We start from the raw sequence: 23297 nt of genomic DNA, 5'->3' as shown, positions 1-23297 counted from the left end.
TCAACACAGCTTAGTTGTTGGGAATTTATAACAGGACCATGCTGGCCATGACTAGGCTATGACAAAGATCATGGAAACAACCTATTGCAGACAATACCTGTAGTCATAGACTCCTGCTCAATGGAGCAGGTGGAGCAGCTGACACATTATCACTCCCAGCAATACGACAGAACCACATAGTGTTTATTGATTCTGATTTTACTTTCTTACTTACAAAATAAAACAATAATATCAAAAACAATGTTACCGTTCTATACCCTACCCTCCCTTACCTTTGAGTTGGTTCAGTCCAACCTTCATGGTGATTTGAACTCAGGTCGTCTATATTATAACGCAGTGCAATATCCATTACACCAACCAGTCATAACCTCCCAATGGGACTGTTACTCTGATGCATGCAACCAACACAGCACTGGTGCTTAGGCTTTCACATTCCTAATTTTGCTCCCCTGTTTTAGAACCTAATCAAGCGCCCATGCCTCAGGTGGTAGCATTGTGTTAGCGTGGCGTGATCTTATAGCTGAATTCTGACGCGATTCTGAGAGGGTCATGTCAGGGCGGGCGTACAGAGCATGGCGAGGGCGCCGGAGAGCGTTTCCGGAACATGGAAAATGGCACAAAAAACCTATTTGGTGAGTGCCAAGAGTGAGGCAGCGATATGATTGCCTACGCATTGAGGGTTTTATCAGTAGGAGGTTTTCCAGATTTGCCCCAGCCGTACAGACGAGGCTGAGATGCGACCCCAGCCTACCACCTGCTACAGCTAGCTGCTATTTATAGATAACTATAGATTTCTATGTAAATACCTGTCTAACATAATGAAGGCAGTGTAAATGGTTAAACAACAATGTTTGCATGATCTGCTATGAAAGTTTGGAGACTGAAGCTGTTTTAAGACAACAGCAGTCCACTTTGATCTTGGTTGCATTTCAGTTTAGGCATTAGCTCATCAGTCCCACATAAGCTAAACTCTGTTTCTCTAAACTGAGGCTGCTCAACAAGCTGACTACTACTGGTAAAATATTAACTGTTTCTAACTTGTCCACAAAACCCCTTCTAATATCCATCCTAACATTTTCTGTACCCTCTCGGTCCTATTCAGGGTCGCTGAGGGCTAGTGCCTGTCTCCACCAGTCATCTGGTGAGAGGCAGGATACATCCTAGACGGGTTGCCAGTCTGTGAGAGAGCCAGCGCAAAGTCACGCAAGGCGAACCACACACACACACACTCACTTCTGGGGGCAATTTAGAGTCGCCAATTAACCAAACGTTTCACCGGAGTACCTGGAGAAGACCCACGTGTGCACATGCAAATGGGAAAGCCCCAGCTGCAGGACCTTCATGCTGTGAGGTGACAGAGCTAATCAATGCGCTGCCGTGCTGCCATCCCCATGCTGAAGATGCAAATTATTGTTCTATATCATAAAACTGATTGTGTCATTACGTATATATGTCACGGTGAGAATAAAAGCCGTCATTTGCGATGAACAGTTGTTTCTATCATCGTGACAATTACCGGGGGGGGGGGGGCAATAACACAAAGAGTCAAATTGTTTTCGAAAATGGCTGCAGATGTGTTTAGTTATTGCAGGACAATGCAGAGGTTTTATGGCACAGGTCACATCTGCTGTGGGCTAATGACGGGATTAAACCAAATGGAACACGAAGTACGTGTGTATGTGGGTGTGTTCGTGTGCGTATCCACGCCCGCTTGTGCTTATGTGTCTGGGAGGGGAAACTAATGAGTCTGCTATGAGCTATTACCTCTACCATAGCTCTGCACTCTGCAATAATAAAAGCCAACATTGCAGAGCTCCGAACAGGAGATTGCAACACAACACACAGTCCACCCATGACGCGACTGATAAGGCGAACACTTATCGTATGCAAACCTTCGCTCAGGCCCCGCCCCACACCACTTTGGGTATTTCGAGACACAGAAATCGTCTGTTACATTTACACAAATGGTTTTTTTGGTGAGAAAAACAACTAATTTTGAAAATGCTTTTCAAATTGGAAATTTAAAAAAACAAACAAAACAAACGCTGTTTATGGTGGATCAATGTGGACAGGAAATAGAGCACCGGCCTACTTTGTGCATGCCAACTGTTTCTGTGTGTCTTAGAAACCAAAAGAAATATGGAGCTGTTTTTACTGTTTTATTCTGATCCAGTCCCCGTCAGACTTGGATTGTGTGCTGAAATTGTTAATAACTGACAGGAAACTAAATAATATCAAAGGGGGAAAATCTTTAGTCAAGCTAAGAGCGTTCTTTCTCTGTATTTTGATACATCGTTAATGTGCATGTTCTCGCCACCTAGTGGTGGCTGTTTTTAGCAGAACAAACGGTCTTTATGACATCACTGCTCAAGCTCTATAAAGGTAATATCTCACTGGGCTGTGACTGTTGGGGTCTAGTTGGAGGCATGAAATTACAAGAAAACAGATTTTCACTCCAACCATAGGGTATTTCAGTGTTTTTGTTAAAAGAATGAGAAGGGAAAAGAAAAAAAGAAATAAAAATCTGTTAGAAAACAACATCAGTTTAAGGTATTTTTTTAATGCAAACACTGTTAACTGTTATAAGTTTTTACATCTCTGTTAGTTTCAAATTACCTGTTTATATTCCAGCAAAGTTAATATGAAACTCCTAGTGCTACTAGAACTGTGACATCTCACTGGCGCAATTGCGTTGGCAATATACCGCAAATGTGAAACTGACGATGGCGTTTCTATGAAACAGAATTTGCAAGAACGAAAAAAATGTTTAAAATTAAGACTGTTTTAAGATGGCAGCAATCCACTTTGGTCTTGGCTGTGTTCAGTCCAGCCGTGAGCTCTTCAGTCCTGTTCAAACTGAACAATTTCTACAAAATGAGGCCTTTCAAAGAGCTATCTGCAACAGGTAAGATATTAATTCTTCATACGTTTTACTCCGAACACCCAATTCAAATGATCCAAAAAATCTCTTAAAGTCAAAATAAACAGAAGAAATTATTTTTTTACTGACGGAAAACAAAGGAATCAAGCTGAGTCACTTTACTGCAGTTTGGGAACTTTTCTGAATGATTCCTAAGCGTGGAACCATGCTGCAGGTAGTTTGAGGTCGGGATTAGCAACCTACTGGCAGGTGCACGGCCAGAACCTAAGCTGTCTGATTGCACTCTAAGACCTGTGGTGTAATTGACTTAGCAGAGTGTCAGATGAGTGTGGTAAACCCAAATCCAAATGTCACCAATGCTTTTTCCACACTTAAATCTCTTGCCACAATGGCACAGGTGTCTTTGTGGTTATTAATCATAAAAAAAAACCCCAATGCTATTAGATGGGTGCTTATGTGGCACAAAGTTGCAGATGATTTAGGACGTGAAAGAGTTTGAAAGACTAAATCACATTAGAAGTTAGAGATTAAGGCCTGCGCGCTCGGTTCAGCTCTCCCCCACCCCCGATAAATAATAGTGGCATTAGAGGTACCTCAGGACATGACCCTCCCAATCAAAGGTATCTGAGGAGAGAGAGAGAGAGAGAGAGAGAGAGAGAGAGAGAGAGAGAGAGAGAGAGAGAGAGAGAGAGAGAGAGAGAGATGCATGGATGATGAGAGTAATCCTGTGAAGTGGACAGACACATACCCCCCACCCCCACACTCCCTCCTCCCCATCAGCAGCGGCGCGCGGCTCAGATATCAGCGCTTTATTTATGTCTCCACGTCGGCTGCGTGGTCCAGTAAGTGATCCCGCGCCCCGATCGGCACGCAAAACATAGTTTTGCTGATTTCCTGCACGCGCTGTGTGGTGGGCTCGTTGGAGGTGGGGGCAGAAGGAGGCAGGGAAGGGGAAGGGGAGGGGGTGCGGAGTGCCACGGTGCGCTCCGGACGCGCAGCAACATGACACAGGGGGAGAGCAGCGGCGCGCACTGACAGGGGGCTCCCCAAGAGTTGGAGGGATGTTACCGGGGTTGGGATGTGAGCTCAGACCGTGGTAGGATGGCCACTCACCTGGCGCCGACGGCCGAGGGATGGCAGCTTTTCACCACCGCCAGCACCAGCACTGGAGCCGCCATCACCTCCACCCTCCGAGCGCCGACCTGCGGCGGCTCTTCCACCGGCTCACCATCGCCTCGTCCCTGAGCATCCTCTGCTTCTCGCTGGTCTATCTCCTCGCCGGCTGCTGCGAGTCGGAGCTTCCGGACAAGTCGGACGTGTCCGCGCGCGATCTTCCGCTGGCCGGCTCGGGATGGCCGTACGAGAGGAACGGGACCCACGCGGTCGGAGAGACTGGACTGGAGGGGAACAGCTCGGGGAAGGAGTGGACGGCCACGCGGAGGCTACCCCAGGCTCTGATTATCGGGGTTAAAAAGGGGGGCACCAGGGCTCTGCTGGAGTTCCTGCGGCTCCACCCGGATATCCGCGCCCTGGGCTCCGAGCCGCACTTCTTCGATCGGCATTACGCACGGGGTCTGGACTGGTACAGGTACGCACACAGGGGATCCAGCTCAGGGGAACCACTCAGTCTTCTACCAAGTGCTCAGAAATGATTGCTACATGCCTTTTTTTTAAAATGTGTTTTAAACTTTTAGCTTGTGCCAACAGACATCAAGTCCATTGAGACCTCCTTTCTATAACAGTCTAAGCCAGGAGGTAATCCTGGTCCTGGAGGGCCACTATCCTGCATGTTTTAGTTGTTTCCCTGGTCTTCAAGTTCTGCAGAAGCCTGTTAATCACTCAGTCATTCAAATCAGCTGTGTCAAAGCAGAGAAACACCTGAAACCTGCAGGATGGTGGCCCTCCAGGACCAGGATTAGACACCACTTATCTAAGCTGACAAAACGCTTACAATTTGATGTAGAAACTGTATGAGGCTGCTGCCAGGGCCACCATGGGAACCACACACCTGCCTCCCGCTCTCTGCCAGCTCTCTTATTGAGACAGGCAGGCAGGCAGGCAGGCAGGAACGCGGAGTACAAACTGAGCCTCAAACCAACAGTCGTCCTACGCATTAAAAATAAAATCCTGAACTTGAAGTGGCAGAAGCTTCTGGTCAATGCGAGTCAGGTTTTTCTGTGTCTGCATGCCAGGATCCTGGGGGAGTTTGTGTTTTGAGTCCATTTGTGTTCATTAGACGCACCTCTCCCTGTTTGTTGAGATGTTCGTCACAGTTCGTTATGTTTCAGCTTACTTAGTTTTCTCCTCTGCTCATTACTCACCTGTCCTGCAGCTGCTAATTAGCCCAGCTGATATCACTCAGTAATCACTCCTCCCAGCTTAGTAATACTCCTGGTTCTCTCAGTCATGTTCCCTGTTTGCTTCCTTGGTTTTCCATCTGTAAGAATTTGCTGCCCTGTTGACTTTTTTTATTTTTATTTATTAAAGTCTTAATTCCCTCATTAGGAGTTCTTGACACCTTTGGTTTGCATGATCACAACAACGCAACACTGCAGTCTTTTACTTAGGAGATACAAAAGGTTAAAAAGACCCTTCATTTCCAGTTTTGAAGAGAAGATTCTAAACTCAGACATAATGGAAATCAATGGGAGTTTGGGTGTTCCCGCTCTGCACTCTGGGGGGGGGGGATTTGGAGAAATCTAAGCTCCATAAGAGTGAGATACACACTGGGACAATGTTGTGATGTCAAATTTGTACAAGAAGTGTAAACTTTGTGAGATTATTATTATTGCAGATAATTTGGAAAGTTTTGACAGCTCAGCCTGCGTGTTGTTGTCACACAGGTTAGCCTTTTTTTTAGTAAAATGATCAAAATTCATAGGAATTTAAACAGAAATTGTATAACACCATTAAAAATATCAAAATGCCAGCTAAGTCACATAAAGTCAAACTTTGTGTGACCTGTTTAAACTTTGATCGATGTTTCTACTGTGAAGTATTTCTGAACCATAAATGTCAAAATTTATTTCTAATTTCCTTTTTTTTTTTGTTAAATTTTGTCTATGCCATTCAGAAGCCATGTGCTATTACTTTTGGTCATAGCTCGCTATTCTCAATTAAGCCACACGTGTTGACTACTTATTTAGTTTTCGCATGGATTTTTTTCTGAAACTGCGGGGAAAGCAACACCAACGGTTTGACAGAAATAAAAAAAAAACAGGCAGATAGGGGAGTCCTTACAGTGCATTGTTGTTGATGAAAACATGTCTCATTTAAGTGTGACATTTTCCACTCTTTTCAAAACCGTACTCGTTGTTGAAATAAAATCACTAACCTATGTATCACTTTTTCTTTTTTTAAAAAAAAAAAAACAACAACAAAAAGTCAAAATTTTATATCGTAACTCAGAGTTTGCTTAGTCTAAGCTTGGAGAAACACATACCCTAACATGTCCAGAGTTATTTTATTGGGGTTTAGGTGATAAAGAGGCACCGCCATCTGGCTTTGCCAATCTGTGCATCGGTACATGTGCGCCTGCAGTGCTCTCTGTGTGTGTTTGCACAGTTTAGGAGGGATAGAAAGACAGAGAGCGAGGCCTGTAGGATGAGTTCTCCGAGCGCAGCCGAGTAATCATCTTTGGAGCCGGAGCCAGATGTTACTGTTGTCTCATGTCTCTCCTTCCCGCCTGTTCCACGCACACACACAAAAAAACAACAAAACTTGAAAATCTTCAACAGGCACACTTTGGACGAGGCTAAGAGGAAAGCAGTCCTGACTGATGCCATGCAGATCTGGTTGGGGATCATCCCGGATGTGGGGAAAAAAAAAAAAATTCTCAGCAGATGTACGGGCTCAGATTTTTGGGGTTTGGTAAGCTTTTTCGAACGGCGTCAAACTAAAGTGTGTAAATATGCCCAGTGAAAATGCACTATATACGGAGACCATGATGGAACTCTGGGAGCTTGTTTGGCCTTTAAGTAATATTGTATATAAGACATAAGGAGCCAGCATAGTTATCTGCTTCCAGCTGTAGTGATTTTATCTAGATTTGATCATGAAGAGACTAAGCAAACAAACAAACAAACACTAATCCACCGAAGCTGTGCTGAAATTCCCAAGAAACTTTAAAGTCCTGGAAAGAGACTGTAGCCTTGCTGCCTGCAGTTTGTCTATGTGTGTGTGTGTGTGTGTGGGACACCAGGTGATGTGTACGTGATACGTATGTGACGGCGGATCGTCCCGTCTCTCCCTCGGGCCAGATGGGCCTCGTTGCACAGTGGAGCACTTGACATCGCTGTCACTTCTGTCAATTGACCTCTGACACCGGGTCACTTTGTGCTGGGAGTTAATGATGTGTTCACACCTCTTCATAAGAAACAGCCACACACCCAGAGCGCACGGACTGACAAAGGACACGTGTCTTTGTTTCTGATGTTTGGACAAAAAAAAAAAAAAGAAAAAAAAGAGTAGCCAAAATACTGTCAGATTTTATAAAAGTTAATCATGTAAGAGCTTGATCAGTGTAGTTAGAAGTAGGCAGTTCACATTTATTTCTCGTTTTTAATCTATTTTTGCATCACGTTACAAAAAACCAACCCAATAAAAGGTCAGGAAAATAAGAAAACCCAGGTAATGATTTACTGCAAAAACTGAATTATATGTTTCTGATCAGTATAAATTATGTGAACAATTATTACAAGTTTTTAAAATTTCGTGAATATTTCACATTTCCTTTCAGAACTTTAGAAGACACACATTTCCATACAATTACTGAAACTCAGATGTCTTTTTATTTTTGTGTTAATCCCATTTTTAGTCCAGTTCCTCTACAGAAATGCGCTCACCAGCATTAAAATGTCCTTTGTTGATTTTCTCTTTCACACATACTTCAAAACTAAAAACACGACCTGCACAAGATTTAGCCACTGGTTAATTTCCATTTATAGTCCCCTAATGACAACTACACACTCAATTTACAGAAAACACCGTGTTAATTTTGTTGATGCATCATTTTGACAAAACTGAGTGGATTAAAGCTATTTTTGTGCCACGTTTGATTATTTGTGGTGGTCATCTTGGACTGGCTGACTTAAAAAAATCATCAGTTGGAGCTCTATTTCTTTTATTTTTTTTCTCATTAAAACATTTCACTAACAGACACACACACACACACAGACCATTATCGTCAACTTTTTGTCTTTTGGCTGCAGGTTAGAAATAAATCAAATATCCACCCAAAAACAAGCTAATTGCTAGCTAAACTGGTCCACTTTATAAGCAAACGGCAACTAAAACAACCCTTTCTCAAAAATGTTACAGTGGTGTGATAAAACGGTAAAGTATGTTAGCAAAACTTAACCATTTGTTTAGTTTGTTGTTCTGATGTGAATGCAGGTGCGCCGGGGCTGCTGAGTGGATCAGCACGCCTGATCAGTGCATCTCATCAGTCCAGACGTTCACTGAACTCCCAAAAGAACAAGCCCAACGGAGTGATAGGTTGCTTGTCTAACCACGCACACCTTCACACCTGCGGTCACCAATAAACCCCTGCATACTTTAGACTGTGAGAGAAGACCAGAATACTCAGAAGAAAGCCTCACATACACAGAGTAAGCATGCAAACTTCACACAGAAAGGAGCTTCGAACTGGAACCTGTGGCCACACCATACCTACAGGCAGATTTGATGTATCCGTGTTAAAGGCTACTTTACAACATATGGCAAAAGACTTAACAATAAAATCAATAAAATTAAAATACACAACATTTTCAAGCACAGAAATTGAGTCAAACAGCAGATGGAAGCTTGAACAAACGTGTTTCAGTGTGATATAAAAGTACAGATGGAGTCAGTGTAATGTAATATCTAATAGGAGAAGGTTCCAGTAGTGGTATGTTTAGAACCCTTGGATTTTAACGTTTAGATTCTAAACTACTCTGCTTTTATTACCTGCATGACTTATGCCAGATGGGAACATGAAAGTCCAAGATAACCAAAGTAACTTCTCAATGTGATTCACACGAAATAGCTAAAAGAGCTTTAGTTACGGTGCTTCCTGAGTCAACGACATTTGCGTGTTAGTTGATTTTCCTTTTGAAACCCTGTTGCTTTAAATTACGGCGGACTACCTACAGCATATCATCCACAGAAAGCTCGTTCTCTTTCAGAGATCAATACCTGATGAAGAGTCACTGACCGTGTTTGAAGCTTAGATTGAATCAGAAGGAGCGTTGCAACGAGCCTCGGGCTGGTCGGAAAGTTTCCTTTTTACTTTTCTGTTTGGGATCGATAGTGCTATCTCCTCACCCTGACCTTGGGTTGACTTCGGCGTCGGGGGGCGCTTCGCTTTGGTCAGCTCGGCTTCTGTTACAATTAGCAGGAAGCTTTATCCTACGTTGGCATAACTTCCCCCAGCTCCCTTCTCACGGGTGCACGGCGGGGGGGGGTCGTGTTACACGCAGCTTTTTACCTCTGTGCACTCGCAGAGGAATCCATTTAAATTGCTCGGGGAGACGTTCCCATCTTACCTTTGAGTGTTTCTCGCTGAAAGATGCTGTGGCCGCCAAGCGGCAAGAGAGACTGTAATTATGGCGGAGAAAGAGGAGATGGGGCTGGTGGTTGAAAGTTTCAGTGTTAGTGTGTGCTACCAAAGGTTCAAGTTTGGGTTACCACAATCTGACACATCTTTGCTGACCTTTGCTTCAACCCAGGGGGCTGTCATCAGAGCTGGCCCCTGCGGGTGGGTGCTCCTGTGTTTCTTACTTTATTAGACCTTTTGTGCAATAGTCAATGACCTTGTGCGGTCCTTATGGGGGACCATAGGTCCATTCTAATACGGCAGAACAATATTCCTGGGCTTGTGGTTAGGATGAGGAGTAAGGAATGAATTGGGATAGAGCTGAGGTCAGGGCTAGGCTGTACACAGTTAATGATGCCGTTGCAAAGCCCTAACAAAGATAAGTGTGCAAGGCTGTGTGTGTGAGTGTGCGTCGCGTCTGGTCTTATCTCTTCTTCAGGTTTCGTCGCAGCCCGGGGACCGTTTTGTCCTCTAGACAGCCGGGCTGGTGTTTTGCTCCTGAGGTTCACCGAGATATATCGATATTTTATTGATGCTGGGTTACCAGCACAGCTTTTAACCTGTTACTTCCAAGAAGTCCCAATGAAACCGCATTTAAAAACAAAACAAAACGAGAAGACCGATGTGAAGTTAGCTAAGGCAGCTTACTTCAAAATGGATTTCCAAATAACAGGGTTTCATCTAATGTGTTTCTTAGCTTCAAACACAGCAAATCGTGAATCACTATGAACCCTGGCATAATGCTAACAAACCAGGGCTGAAGCCACAAGAGAAATAAATCAGGCAATGAAGAATTACCAACTGGCAAATGTAGCATTAATTAACTCAAGTCCAGCTGGAGGCAGTAGCATGCAAACTTATAAATTGTATTTTCCCCTCCCTGGAAGCAGCTTTGTTAACTCAGAGTGGGCTTTTGACAAGTGCCTACAAATACAGAGCATCCCCCCTTTCATATGAAGGATTTCCAAACATTACCGATTTCTGCTGGGCATCAGTGCTCTATTAGTGCTTACATAATAACAAAACATGCTCCTAAATGACAGGTTCACCAAAAAGCTGAGGCCAACATTATTATTAACGTCAGTACCTCGTTTTTTTGGCCGCTGCTGTCACATAATGCTTTTGTGTCTATGTGTTAATGCCACATTAGAAAAGAGATGCTGTCAAAGGAGAACTTTAAGAACTTTTTTTTAATTATTTTTAATATATACAGCTTCCTGTCTCTGCCTCTACTGGAAACACAAAGGCTGTTTGAAATGCTCCTGCCTCTACACCATAACCACAATACAGTAGACAGGACAGTTTGCTTGGATTTAAAAACTCTACGTGAATGCAGTGGTACTTTATTATTATGCATCAAGTTGTTACAGTCAGGTATTACATAAATAAACACTGTAAAAATTGACTGGGAAGCATGGCTGAATCTAAGGATTAGATTGTATATTTCTGCTAGTTTTGACTGAAAAAATGTTAATAACATCATCTGTCTTCATAACACTGACATAAAACACATCTGTGACAAACTGTTATACTTTTTCAACCTATTTTATAACAGCTTTTATGCATGTTCACTCTTACTTTGGCTCTAGAAACTCAAACAACGATGGAGCCATTTTTACTTCTTTATTTATTTACTTTCTGCTTCTGTTTCTGTTATTGAACTTTGATCCTGGTTAAAAACCAAGAAGAAATTGTAAACGGCATAAAAAAAAAAGTTCTGGGAGGATCGTTAGCCAAGCTCAGAATCTTTTAGTCGTTTGACAAAGACGCTAATATGGACTTTCTCGCCACTTAGTGGTGCGGCGTGGGTACTTCGGTGTTTTTGTTAAAAGTGTGTAAACAGAACAAAAAAACAACTCACTTTAAAACTTAAAACTTACCTAGAGCAGCGTGAACAGGGCCTTACATGTTTTAAATGTCTTTTTAGGCAATAAAGCCTAAAGTCGCAATTAAATTGGCAGGTGACTGATGATCTGAGCGAATTGTGATGTTAAGAAAGTGCAGTTCTTCTCTTAAACAAAAGCTGTGGCTGCTTATAAAAACCAAAATAAAAATCCCTAAAACTGCTACAAGGCAGGAATTGGCGCAAAAAGAAGAGTCATACACAGGAAGACATTCTTCTCACAAAAGACATCACCATCTTATTGTGTCTTTCATTTAAGCAGTTTTTGAAACTTATCTAATATTTACAATTGTACCATCTTGGCTTTCATTCACTTTGTGTGCTTGTAGAAACAAACTTACATTAGCTTTGTTGCGAGATGCTGTTCGTACGGCCAAGAAGCATAAACCAGGCTTTAGTGTTTTTTGTCCGTTGTTTTAGCTGCTAAAGGCTTTTATTCATATCAAACGAGTCCTATCTTATATAGGGAATTATCCAAGGTACATAAGCTCGTTAAAACATACTGGCAAGATTTTTCAAACTTTAAAAGAATTTGGATCCTTTTAAATGTAGCTTTGTTTTCTATTTGATAACAGATGTTTCTAAAGTCTTTTATGTCTCTTTGGGCCTGAACTCGTTGGTTTTATTTTGAAGCGCCATTCATTTTTTGTATACAATGACTTGAATGGAGGACTGAAGTTATTTTTTTTTCCTTTTCAGGTACAGCTGCTCCAATGGTACTGTTTCATTTGCAATTCATATTGAACTCGTTGAGGGGAGCTTTAAAAATCTTACCCATAGATCAATGGCCTTGTTCTGCAACGATGCAGCACATGGTGTTACTTATGTCTTTTGAGCTTGTACAATGGAATGTAATTACCATGCAAATCGCAGAAGATTGTCTGCCAAAACAGTTCATGTTCAGCAAGATTTAGTGGGCTTGAATTAACAACCATTACAATGGGATTTTCTAATAAATGCGCTTGATTGTGTTTATTTTATACTCTTGCATGTTTAGTGGTGAAACATCTTGTGAGTTTGTGTCACCCCATAGACTGAAGCAGTCATGATTTTGGCTCTGTATATAATATTTGTTATGTGTGTACTGGGGTTCAGGTGTGGTCTGTCATGTCACTGTACTATACTGACGACGATCACCATAAGGTCCAGATGGGTGGAGCTATCTGGCCCTCATTAAGGCCTTCCCCTGGGGCTCTGGGACCAAAAGCACTGGTGGATGGGGGTGTTTTTTTTTCTTTCTGAGGCCTCTTTATGATGGATGTCTCCTGGAAATGAACAGGGCACAGCCACAATGGACTGATTCCTTAATAGTCCCCCATATAGAGGAAATGGATGAGTGGTCCTCTGAAAACACACTCATGCAAATGTATGAACACATGAAAAAACACACCCAAATCTCGTAATCTACTCAAAACTAACCAGCCGAGCGTGACTGGCTGTGATTTGGAACAAACGCCAAAGATAAACGGAACGGGTTTTAGCATTTTTACTCTTAATTCTCTCAAATCTTGGCCGCATATCTCCTGCTGCACTTGTGATGAACAATGTAATTGCTTCACATTTTTTAACAGAGGCAGACACAACACACCGCATGACACAGCATGGCTCTGATGGGGCCCCAGAGGGTTCTGGCTCCTCCAGTCTCCACCTGCCACTCCCGGTCCCATCTGAGCCCCGCTGCTACATCATCATTGTTAAGTAGCACCTCCTCGTTTCGTACACCCCATCATAACGCTGTCAGTCCAAACCATGTAATCCCCACTATCTCTAGTTGAGCGCTGTCCACGTGGAGTTACCCCAAGCCCCCGCAGGATCAATAGCCAGTGGCCTTGGCTGGCCTCAAGTAACTCACAAGGGAGGTTTGCTGAAATATTGGAAAATGGACAACAAAAGAGAGGTTCCTTAGAAAGCAGAGGATTATTATAAGCTGCAGGATAATCCCTGTGTCTATCATATTGTAAGTTTGATCTCACACTAAATGAGCAGTATAAAGAAGAAGCTAAAACAGAAGTGTTAAACTGCCAATTAATTTTGCCGTCTAGTATTTGTGGGGGATTTTCTTCCATAACACATGGTGTCTCCCAGATGTGTTCAGCTCTTAACTTAACGGCGATGAATACATCCCCTTTGCTTCACCTCCACTCCTCTCTTTGCATGCACCCAAACCATTGTGGAGAAGTATGAAGGATATCTTGCTCATATAGTCTTAGAAAAGCCAACTGGTTTATGTCATTTTGATTTGATGATAGAAAAAAAAAAAAACAATTCACAGTTGTCTGAAGTGTTAGATTTTAGATGTCCCATTCGGTTCCTGACACATTTACTAATGATTTAGTCTGTTTTGACTAGATCATTTATGGGTTCCTGTTGGAATTTTGAAAACTGCAACACAACCCAAACCTAGAATCTTGACTTTGAAATCACATCCCAACCACAAAACCCAGCATGGAGTCAATGCTACTGTGTTTGTGCGCACAGAATGACAAATATGGCATTGACATCAACTGGTGTTGCTAACAAAGACTGGTTAGTTAGCATATTTATCTATCCATCCATCTATCTATTGTATTTGTCCACTTCATCCTGTTTAGTGACTGGGCACAGCTAACCAACCTTAGCGAACACAAAAAATGACTATAACTCTGTCAATAAAATCATAGATATTGAGCTAGAATTTGGTGTGGTAGCTGAGAGTCATTACCAACACACGAGTAAGAGTTGTGAATGACTCTCAGCTACTAACATATGAGGTTTTAACTCAGTTATAGCCATTTTTGTGTTTTGTAAGGCAAGTTGGCTGTGACAACCACCTTCACCTGTGTTGAGTTCAAAGCTTAATCAGCTGTAGGTCTACATTAAATGATAACTTTCTAAAAGTTTCGATAAAATCAGTCCATTGGTTCATAGGATATTTTGCTACGATAAAGCGATAATTACAGTTCAAGTACATGTCATGGTGTGGGGTAAAGGAGGCGAACCCAGTATGCAGACTCATGATGAAAATAAACTAATTTATTTAGAAACAAAAAACAAAGAGCTGACGGGGCAGCAAACAAAACCTAAACTAAACCAGGAACTAAACAGACACGAGACAACCAGGACACAAGGGGCGTCGAGAAGCTACAACAACTAGACATACAGCACATAGGGGAGACAAGAATACAACAATGAACCAGCAAGTAAGTGGAGAAAGTGACCGGGTTTTAAAGACAGGATAATGATGGGAAGTGGGCACAGGTGAGTTATTACAATTGTAGGCAGGTGGAGATGGGCGTGGCAGTAAAACCAGAGACTGACTGCAGGAAACACAGACACGAGGAACAAGAACTGAACTAAGACCAGGATAAACACAGGAACCAAATAATCAAAATACAGAAAACACAATATAAACCCAAACAGTACATATATTTAGGTGTTTTGTAAACAAGCAAAAAACAGCATCCTCTTCCAATATTGTAATTTGGCTGCAGTGTTTAACTTGGCTGATGACATTGTTTGTAGTTCTGATAAAATCTTATGTAATGTAACTTCCTGTCTCCTTTTTTTCTTGGGGCATCACCAGAATTTAAGTCACAGATATGTCCTCAAGCTCACAAAGTTTTATGTTCCAGAAGTAGGACAAGGACATTCAGGATGTAATTGTTAGAAAAACGAACAGCTATTTTGTCTGTCAATTAGTGCATCTGTGCTAACCTCATAAAAAAAGCATATTTTCTAATAGATCTTCTCTTTTGATGGTGCTCTTAGGGGCCAGTAATTAGCTCTTTTTGCTTAGGTAATGGTATGGGGCTCTTGGCTCTGAGGCTATTCACAGACAGATTGCTAATGGAGGCGTGTTTGCATCCACTGCCATCATTCCTTCATCAGTCACCCACCCCTTTTATTTGAACAAATGCTCTGAGAGGCACACACTCATACACGCAGTCTTTAAAGAGTCTGGTTAAAAAAAAGAACAAAAATCCACTACACTCACCCTTCATGTCTGCAGTTCATATGTGAGGACATGTATGGTTCATTTAAAAAAAAAGACCCTTTTTATATGTGTGTTAGGCTTTGAGAAATGGGTCCACAGGGACACCAGAAGCATGATAGTGAATGCTTGACTAATGAGGGAATAATGAGTGTGTGTTTGTGTCGGGCAGTGTGTGTGTGGCCTTCATGCATGTGTTTGTGTGTGTGTAACAGACTGAGCGGCTCCTCCTGCTCAAGGTAGAGGAGTTAAAAGGGAAGTCTTCAGACTAAGTGCCTGTGAACACTGCCTCACACTCATAAGATCCAATGAAATTGGTGTGTGTGTGTGTGTGTGTGTGTGTGCTTGTCAGATTTGAGGGGAAAGGATGTATTGATAGCAGGTTTGTGTTTCAGGCACGTTGGAAACCTGAGCTGATACCAGAGGACTGCCAGAGCGCATCCTGTCTTTGCTGTGTGTGTTATGTATGTGTGTGTTCATCATCTCTTCTTACCATTCTCTTATTAATGTCTTATTTAGAAATAACTGGGAACATTTTTAATATGCTACATGAAATAGAGCATTGCATACTCAAAACAAGGTGAACCCAGCATCCAATGACCAGTGTGTTGTTTAATGGAACAGAAAAGAAATCATTATTAAAAGAAGGAAATATATTTAAGAAAAAAAACACCCAGCTCACCCTTTTTGTCCACTTTACTTCAAGCTCGGGTCCTCTGCCAGATGCCTGGGAGCTTGATGGTTCTCCTCAGTATCTCAGCTGTTCCTAGGACTGCCCTCATCTGGACAGAGATCTCTGAGGTTGTTCCTGGGATCTGTTGGAGCCACTCTTCCAGTTTGGGGGTCACAGCACTGAGTTCTCCGATAACCACTGGCACCACTGAGGTCTTGACTTTCCACAGCTTCTCTGTTTCCTCTTTCAGCCCTTGGTATTTCTCAAACTTCTCGTGCTCCTTCTTCCTAATGTTACAGTCTCTTGGAACTGCTACATCTATCACCACTGCTTTCTTCTGGATCTTATCTGTCACCACAATGTCCGGTTGGTGTCATGGCTGGTGATGACAGAGACGAACCCAGAGCGCAGACTCATAGTAAATAAAGAAAACTAATTTATTTAAACAAGGAAAAACCAAAAACAAAAAGCTGACGTGGCAGCAAAAGCAGAAAACATAAACTAAACAAGAAGCTAAGGCGAAAACAAGTACAACCAGGAGCGGGAACAGGAACAGGACAGAGACATACAATGAACCAGCGGAGTAGTGGAGAAAGTGACCGGGTTTTAAACACTGAGGATGACGAGGTAAGTGGGAACAGGTGAGTGGGGATAATCACAGGCAGGTGGAGATGGGCGTGGCAAGGAAACCGAGAGAATGAAACACAAACACAAGAGACACAGACAGAAATCCCAACAGAAATGTAACAATATAAATAAAAACCAGATCACTAAATGGAAACAAGACAAAAACAAAGAAAAAAAACAAAAACGCCACAATTGGTTTTTGGGTAGCCATCACCTGTTTGTCAGTCTGGATCTGGAAGTCCTACATCTTAGCCCTGCCATTCTCCACCACATAAGTTGGAGTCTCCCACTTTCACTATGAGACTTCCAGTCCATATTCCACACAGATGTTCCTGTACACTATTCCAGCTGCTTGGTTATGGCATTCCATGTATGCTTTGCCTGCCTGCATCTTGCATCCCGCTATTATGTGCTGGACCGTCTCAGGGGCATCTTTACACAGCCTGCATCTTGGGTACTGTCTGGTGTGGTAGACAACAACAGGACACTAGGAGCCTTCATTGAGAACTCAGTGGGAATATATATATATATATATATATATATATATATATATACAGCAAACCAGATGACCATATCTAACGTAAAAAGCTTGTGTATAGTATTAAAAACCCAATTTTGTCTCTTTTTATGCATTCCTTAGCTTAATACACACAGTAGACATTAGCTATATTTACCTGTCTAGCAAAGTTACAAGTTATAAATTTCTTCTAAATGGGCTAACATTTTGATTGTCTCTGAATTGGTTGCAGATATTGAGAAAATAATGAAACCAATTACTCATGGCCACATTAACTACCAGTATGCCATTGCAACCAGAATGTCCACTGAAAACCTAGAATAAGTTAAATAAATCTTTCAGCCATTTCTGTGTTAAAGTTAACAACAAATAATAACTTTTAAGTAGATAGCTCTTTTAACCACTTTAGATTAGCAGTTTAAGTCTGACAAGACTGACAAGCTAAGACCAAAGTGGGTCTGCAATCTCAAAACAACTCCAATCACCAAAATTTCATAACAGTTCATGCAAACATCACTTTATAAGCTTTTACAATGCCATCACTTTCACGTATCACAATAATTTCAGCAGAAATATTATGAATTTCCTGCCGGAAGTGATACAGCTCTGCTGCTGACACTTTACTGAATGGTCAACAACTCAACAGCGCACAGTTTGTAGTTTCTTAAACATTTGTATTTATTAAGTTTTAATTTAATTTTAATTTCAGTTTGTATGAATTAAGATGTTGTAATTATGCTCACATTTTTATTTTTATCATTGGGAATCAAATCCAATATTCAGTAGCCTGTCTCGAAAGCAAGTTACTGTACAAGCCAGCAGAGTAAAATTACTTTTGTTTATAGTAACTACGTTTTAAGGTTATATGCCTTTAATTTGGTAACTTCCCCATGAGCGGAAGCATGCTAACAGAATTCAGCTCAACAAGAAAAGGAAGACGAAAGGTCAAACTGAAAAGAGCTAATGACAACACAGAGAAAAGATGACGGAAAAGGTTAAAAAGCAACTCTAGTTTAGCTTCAGTCGATAGGGGAACGAGGTTTGTAACTGTGATTAAAGTATATTGAGTAACTTGAAATGTTTATGGGAAAAGATGTGATTGGTTGTGTTAATGGAAAGAAATGTACTAATGTAATGGGCTATACATAACAATGGATGGTAAAATAGTTGTAATTATTGTTGTTTGCTCTTGTCTAGCTCTTACGTTGATGAGACAGATGGCTTCAATAAATCATCATTCAACCATCTCGATATTGACTGGATGCTACAGTTTGAATCGCCTTTTTGCTGAAAAGTGCTATATAAATAAATTAGACTTGACCACAGTTACTGTTTTGCATTGTTTCTTTAATTAATGGAACTGTTATTAACCTAAACCTGAAACAATCCCTAAAGTTGTGTGTTTTTAAAATGCTCCAGCTTCAGTGGGTAAAAAACAACGTCTAATAGTCTAACAGACCAAAGTGAGGATGATCTGTGATTAAACCAAGCTGAGGTGCTGACTCAGAGCTGCAAGCGACCCTGATGGTGACTGATTGGTCAGTCGGTCAGGTGTGCGCCAGGTGTGTCGGCAGATGTCTCCCCGCCTCCCGAGGAGGCCTCTGGAGTCATTTACTCCTAAATGAGTCCCATCTGCTGGGCTTTGGCGCCAACTTGGAGGAGCACAGAGCGCGACGCCTTCGGCGGGAGACGTGTTTGTGTAGCGCTGCTGTCACATGCCTATTTGTCAGGATCGCTGGAGGGTCACAGCAGAGACACTCTGTCACTGCACGCGCTGTGATGGGCGTTGTGTGATGAATGCCAAAGTGAGTAACGAGCGTGTGCGGTCGTATGGCATGTGTTTGCGAAGGCTGTATGCTCTGAGTTGAGGGTGACCTCATTGTTTACGGTTTTTGTGTACTAAACCCCTTTGACAAATTGAACCCTTCACTGTTATCTACACTGGGTTCCAAAACTATTCACCGGCCTTGGTATTCTTTCTATTCTGCTGCCGTACGACTTGGACTTTAAATGGATTTTCAATCTGATTAGAAGTAATGGACCTACACTAAATGATGCACATTAACTTTAAGTTGGATGGGTGTGTTCAACCAGCTTTTAACCCTCCTAAAGTAGAGAGAGGGAGAGAAACCCTTGAAACTTAGGGTCAATTTAACCCAAAGGACACAGGAGTGTTAAATCAAACCAGAGATTCTCAGTTGGATCGAGATGCAGGCTTAGACTGGACTGGGCCATTCCAGAACATTTAACAGGAGTGTTGCTCCAGCAGTGTGTGCTTCGAGGTGACCCTCCGTCCCAGTCTCAAATCTCTGGAAGACTCAAACACATCAGGAATTTTGCTCCATTCATTGTTCCTTGAACTTTGATCCGTTTCTCAGTCCCTGCTGATGAAAAACACGCCCGCATGATGATGCTGCTGTCTCCTTGCCGCACTGTGGGGATGTGGTTTTTAAGTACAATGAGAGGTATGGTCAGAAAGATCAGTTTTAGTATAATCAGCACCTTCTTCCACTTGCAGAATCACCAATATGTCTTTACCACATTCTTTAGGACAGTGATGTCCAACCCTGGTCCTGGAAGGCCAATATTCTGCACATTTTAGTTGTTTCTCTGCTCTTCAGCAGGTCTTCAACTTCTGCAGAAGCCTGTTAATCATTCAGCCATTCAAATCAGGTATGCTGAAGCAGAGAAACAACTAAAGCACGCAGGATAGTGGCCCTTCAGGACTAGGATTGGACACCACTGCTCCAGGCATTTAGGTCAGTCCATATCTATGATACATTTAGGTCTGACCTTTGACCACAGATGGTCAAAGGTCTTCTTAATGTGGATAAATCATTTACTTTCTTCATTTTCCAGACTGGGTAGGTAGGGATTTCTCAGCTTATGAGTTTTTCTTTGCTCAGTATTAAATTCACAAAGTTACTAAGTGTGGTTTTCCTCTTTCACTTACTGTTGTTGTCCTAACACTATAGTAACCATAAATGTGTTGTGAACTATTTTCTTTATCAATGTCTCTAAATATATGATCTACTGTTTTCATCAATTTCAAATAACCTGCTACTTTGAAGTGGCATTCTATAGAAAGGCTATAATAAAAATTTCATTTCAGCTCACGCAAACTCTGTTTCATAGGCCCTTGTGGTGCTGCTGGTTATTTACACCGAATGTTGCGGTTATTTGCAAGCCCAATTAGTGGCGGGGGCCGTGAGGCGTAGCACTTCTGGTGCAGCCTGAGTCACCTCTGGTTGGAAATTTTACAATATCTGTGACTAAATAGCTTTGTAATGCAAAAACTGATGGTGTAATATTAGCCTTTGCATGAACTGCAAAAGACTGGAGTTGTTTAAGGACTGCAGTGTTACACTTTGGAAGTTAGCTGGTATTGACAAGCTAATACTGATCACCTTAAAACAACTCCAGGCTATAAAATTTCATAGCGGTTCGTGCAAACTCCATTATTTAAACCCGTGGCGTTCCACAGATATTTTGTCATAAATATGAACTCCCAGGTTGCACCAGAAGTGCTACAGCTCTCTGCTGCTGGTGTTCTTTGTGCTTGTAAAAACCTATGAAATTGTGTTTGCATGGGCCATGATGAAATCTTTAGGACCGGAGCCATTTACGCAGCTTACAACACAGTAACTTAACTCCTGTTTATGAGCATGGTTCACGCCATGCATACATCAGCTTCTTAATGTCTTTTTTTTTTCTACTTCCAGAAGTATGATGCCCAAAGCCCTCGACGGCCAGATAGTCATGGAGAAAACACCTCGTTACTTTGTTACAGTGGACACGCCGCCACGGATCCATGCCATGTCCCGAGATGTGAAGCTGATTGTGGTCGTCCGTGACCCGGTGACTCGAGCCATATCTGATTACACGCAGATCATCTCAAAGACCCCTGACATCCCTTCCTTTGAGAGCCTTGCCTTCAAGAACCGCTCCACAGGTAAATAATGTGTGGTTTGATGCATTGAACAAAAGACATTACTATAAATTAATAAAAATAAGACTAAAGCAATCTGGACCAAACCTGCTGCCATACTTTAGAGCTGTTTCAATCTGATTGGCTAGACTGGTAAAAAGTGCCAGATTTCACAGAAACCTGAAATTTTGAGACAACGGGTAAACTCATTTCCCCTGTAGCCATGAAATATGCCTAGCTATTGGTAAAAATAAATCTAGAGTTGTTGTGTATTCATCTTTTTCAACTCCAATCCCCAAAATTTCATAGCAGTTCATCCAGAAGCTGATTTATAATAATAATTAGCTTTACATCCTCATCATTTTTGCAGTACAAGTTTTTAAGAAGTAATTTTTGTAGTTATTTAGGGGCGCATTAGCATCAGCAGCTAGCAGTTGCTTTAGTCTAGGCCACATCCAGCAGGAATAGCTCAACATTTCTGCCAGAATAACCATGTGATGCAAAACAGACAGCAGTGCAAAGACATGCAAATTAGGATTCACTTGAAATGCTATAATATTTTTAAGATTAGAGTTGTTAAACAACAGCACTTCAGTCCTGCTGGCCTTGGGTTAGCTGTTCAGTTAAAAATTAAACTCAAATTTCTTCAAAGTGGCTTCAGTATAACTTGATTTTCTTCCCTTCCACTTTACAATTTATAGTGCACATAAATTATTGTAATAATAACTGTTAAATAATTCATTTCACATCCCTGCAGTGTATTCTTACCTACATGTAGATTTGTTATGTAGTGGTGAACCATTTGAAGTATAGCAGAGGCTCCTCTTTTATTTGTGAAGACATTTATTTGTCCTTTCGTAAACGTTCGGTCTGTCCTGTTGCTGGGGTAAAGTGTTCGAGGCAAAGAACCATCTCCGTTATCCAGATGACTACAACCTTGTTCAAAGGCCTTGCCTCTATTTATTTACATCTTAGTTCGGTTTCTGTCAGAAATAAGTGGAAATTAAGATATGAGTGGTTTTGTTTAAACCTGAACAGTAAGACACATGTCAAAAACTCAAAAAAAATATTTTTTTGCTGTTTTAGTAAATTTAATATTTTGCATCTGTAATCCCCACAAGTTTTGCTTCCTGTGCCATTTTTAAAAAATGGTACAATATCTTAGTTTAAACTTTTTACATGTTTACTACGTTCCATTGTGAATAAAATATGGGTTTATGAGGTTTGCAAATCACAGCATTCTGTTTTCATTTACATTTTACACAACACCCCAGCTTTTTCAGAACTGGGCTTGTATATTTAACTAGTCCCGTTCCTCCCGACTGATTATGTTAATGAGAACTCATGAGACAAATGAAAACAAACCATCACTATTGTTCTTTCTCTTCCCTTCCCAACCTTCAACTTAAGGTCAGATTGATTCTTCGTGGAGTCCGCTGTGGATCGGTTTGTACGCCCAACACATGGAGCGTTGGCTGGCGTGGTTCCCCAGGACTCAGATTCACCTGGTCAACGGGGAGAGGCTCATCTCAGACCCGGCTGGAGAGCTGGGCAAAGTCCAGGACTTTCTGGGTCTTCAGAGGATAGTCACGGACAAGCACTTCTACTTCAACAAAACCAAAGGCTTCCCCTGCTTGAAGAAGCCGGAGGGCAGCAGTAAACCTCACTGCCTAGGAAAGACAAAAGGGAGGACACACGTCTCCATCAACCCAGACGTGATTCAGAAACTTAGGGATTTCTACAAACCTCACAACCAGCGCTTCTATCATATGGTAGGACAAAATTTTGAATGGCAGTGATCCTCAAGGCCGTGTGGAGTTAGATGCTTTGGGTGCAAACCTGCCGTCCGAAACGACTCGGGAGGACACGAAAGAGAGCCGTTTATGTCCCTCGGACCAGCCACGCAGCAGCTCGGAGACGTGACGCTGAAATCCTGGTGTCGATACATTCAAGTCTATTGGCCAATCTGTCGTCACCAACGAGCGCGTGAAGATGACGTTCAGGCATTGTGGTCGAACAGAGCAGTTTTGGTGCAGAGGTTTGCGATTAGAGTGGATTTCCTTTAAAGGTTGTGGCTTCTTAGATGTGAAATCAGTGTAGCTTTTAGTGTCGTTGGTTGGCAATTCAATCCCGACCTCCCAATCAGCTGTAGTTGGACGAAAAGATAATAAAAAATAAATTAAAAAATGAACATCACACGTTTGGATTTCTGACCCCCCCC

General features: G+C 41.9%; 1 protein-coding gene across 1 annotated transcript; it reads left to right on the top strand.

Annotated features, from left to right (window-relative positions):
* Positions 1 to 3840: 3840 nt before the first annotated feature.
* hs3st3l (heparan sulfate (glucosamine) 3-O-sulfotransferase 3-like) lies at positions 3841 to 23291 on the top strand. Its single transcript, XM_017416075.3, has 3 exons — positions 3841 to 4469; positions 20871 to 21100; positions 22487 to 23291. Exons 1-3 carry the CDS (start codon positions 4015 to 4017, stop codon positions 22873 to 22875), a joined length of 1074 nt encoding a protein of 357 aa, XP_017271564.1. The 5' UTR covers positions 3841 to 4014; the 3' UTR covers positions 22876 to 23291.
* Positions 23292 to 23297: the final 6 nt, after the last annotated feature.

The sequence above is a fragment of the Kryptolebias marmoratus genome, linkage group LG17, assembly GCF_001649575.2.
Source record: "Kryptolebias marmoratus isolate JLee-2015 linkage group LG17, ASM164957v2, whole genome shotgun sequence".
Taxonomy (NCBI): domain Eukaryota; kingdom Metazoa; phylum Chordata; class Actinopteri; order Cyprinodontiformes; family Rivulidae; genus Kryptolebias; species Kryptolebias marmoratus.
Note: the sequence above shows the minus strand (reverse complement) of the source record. Positions and strands in the feature narration are given on the sequence as shown.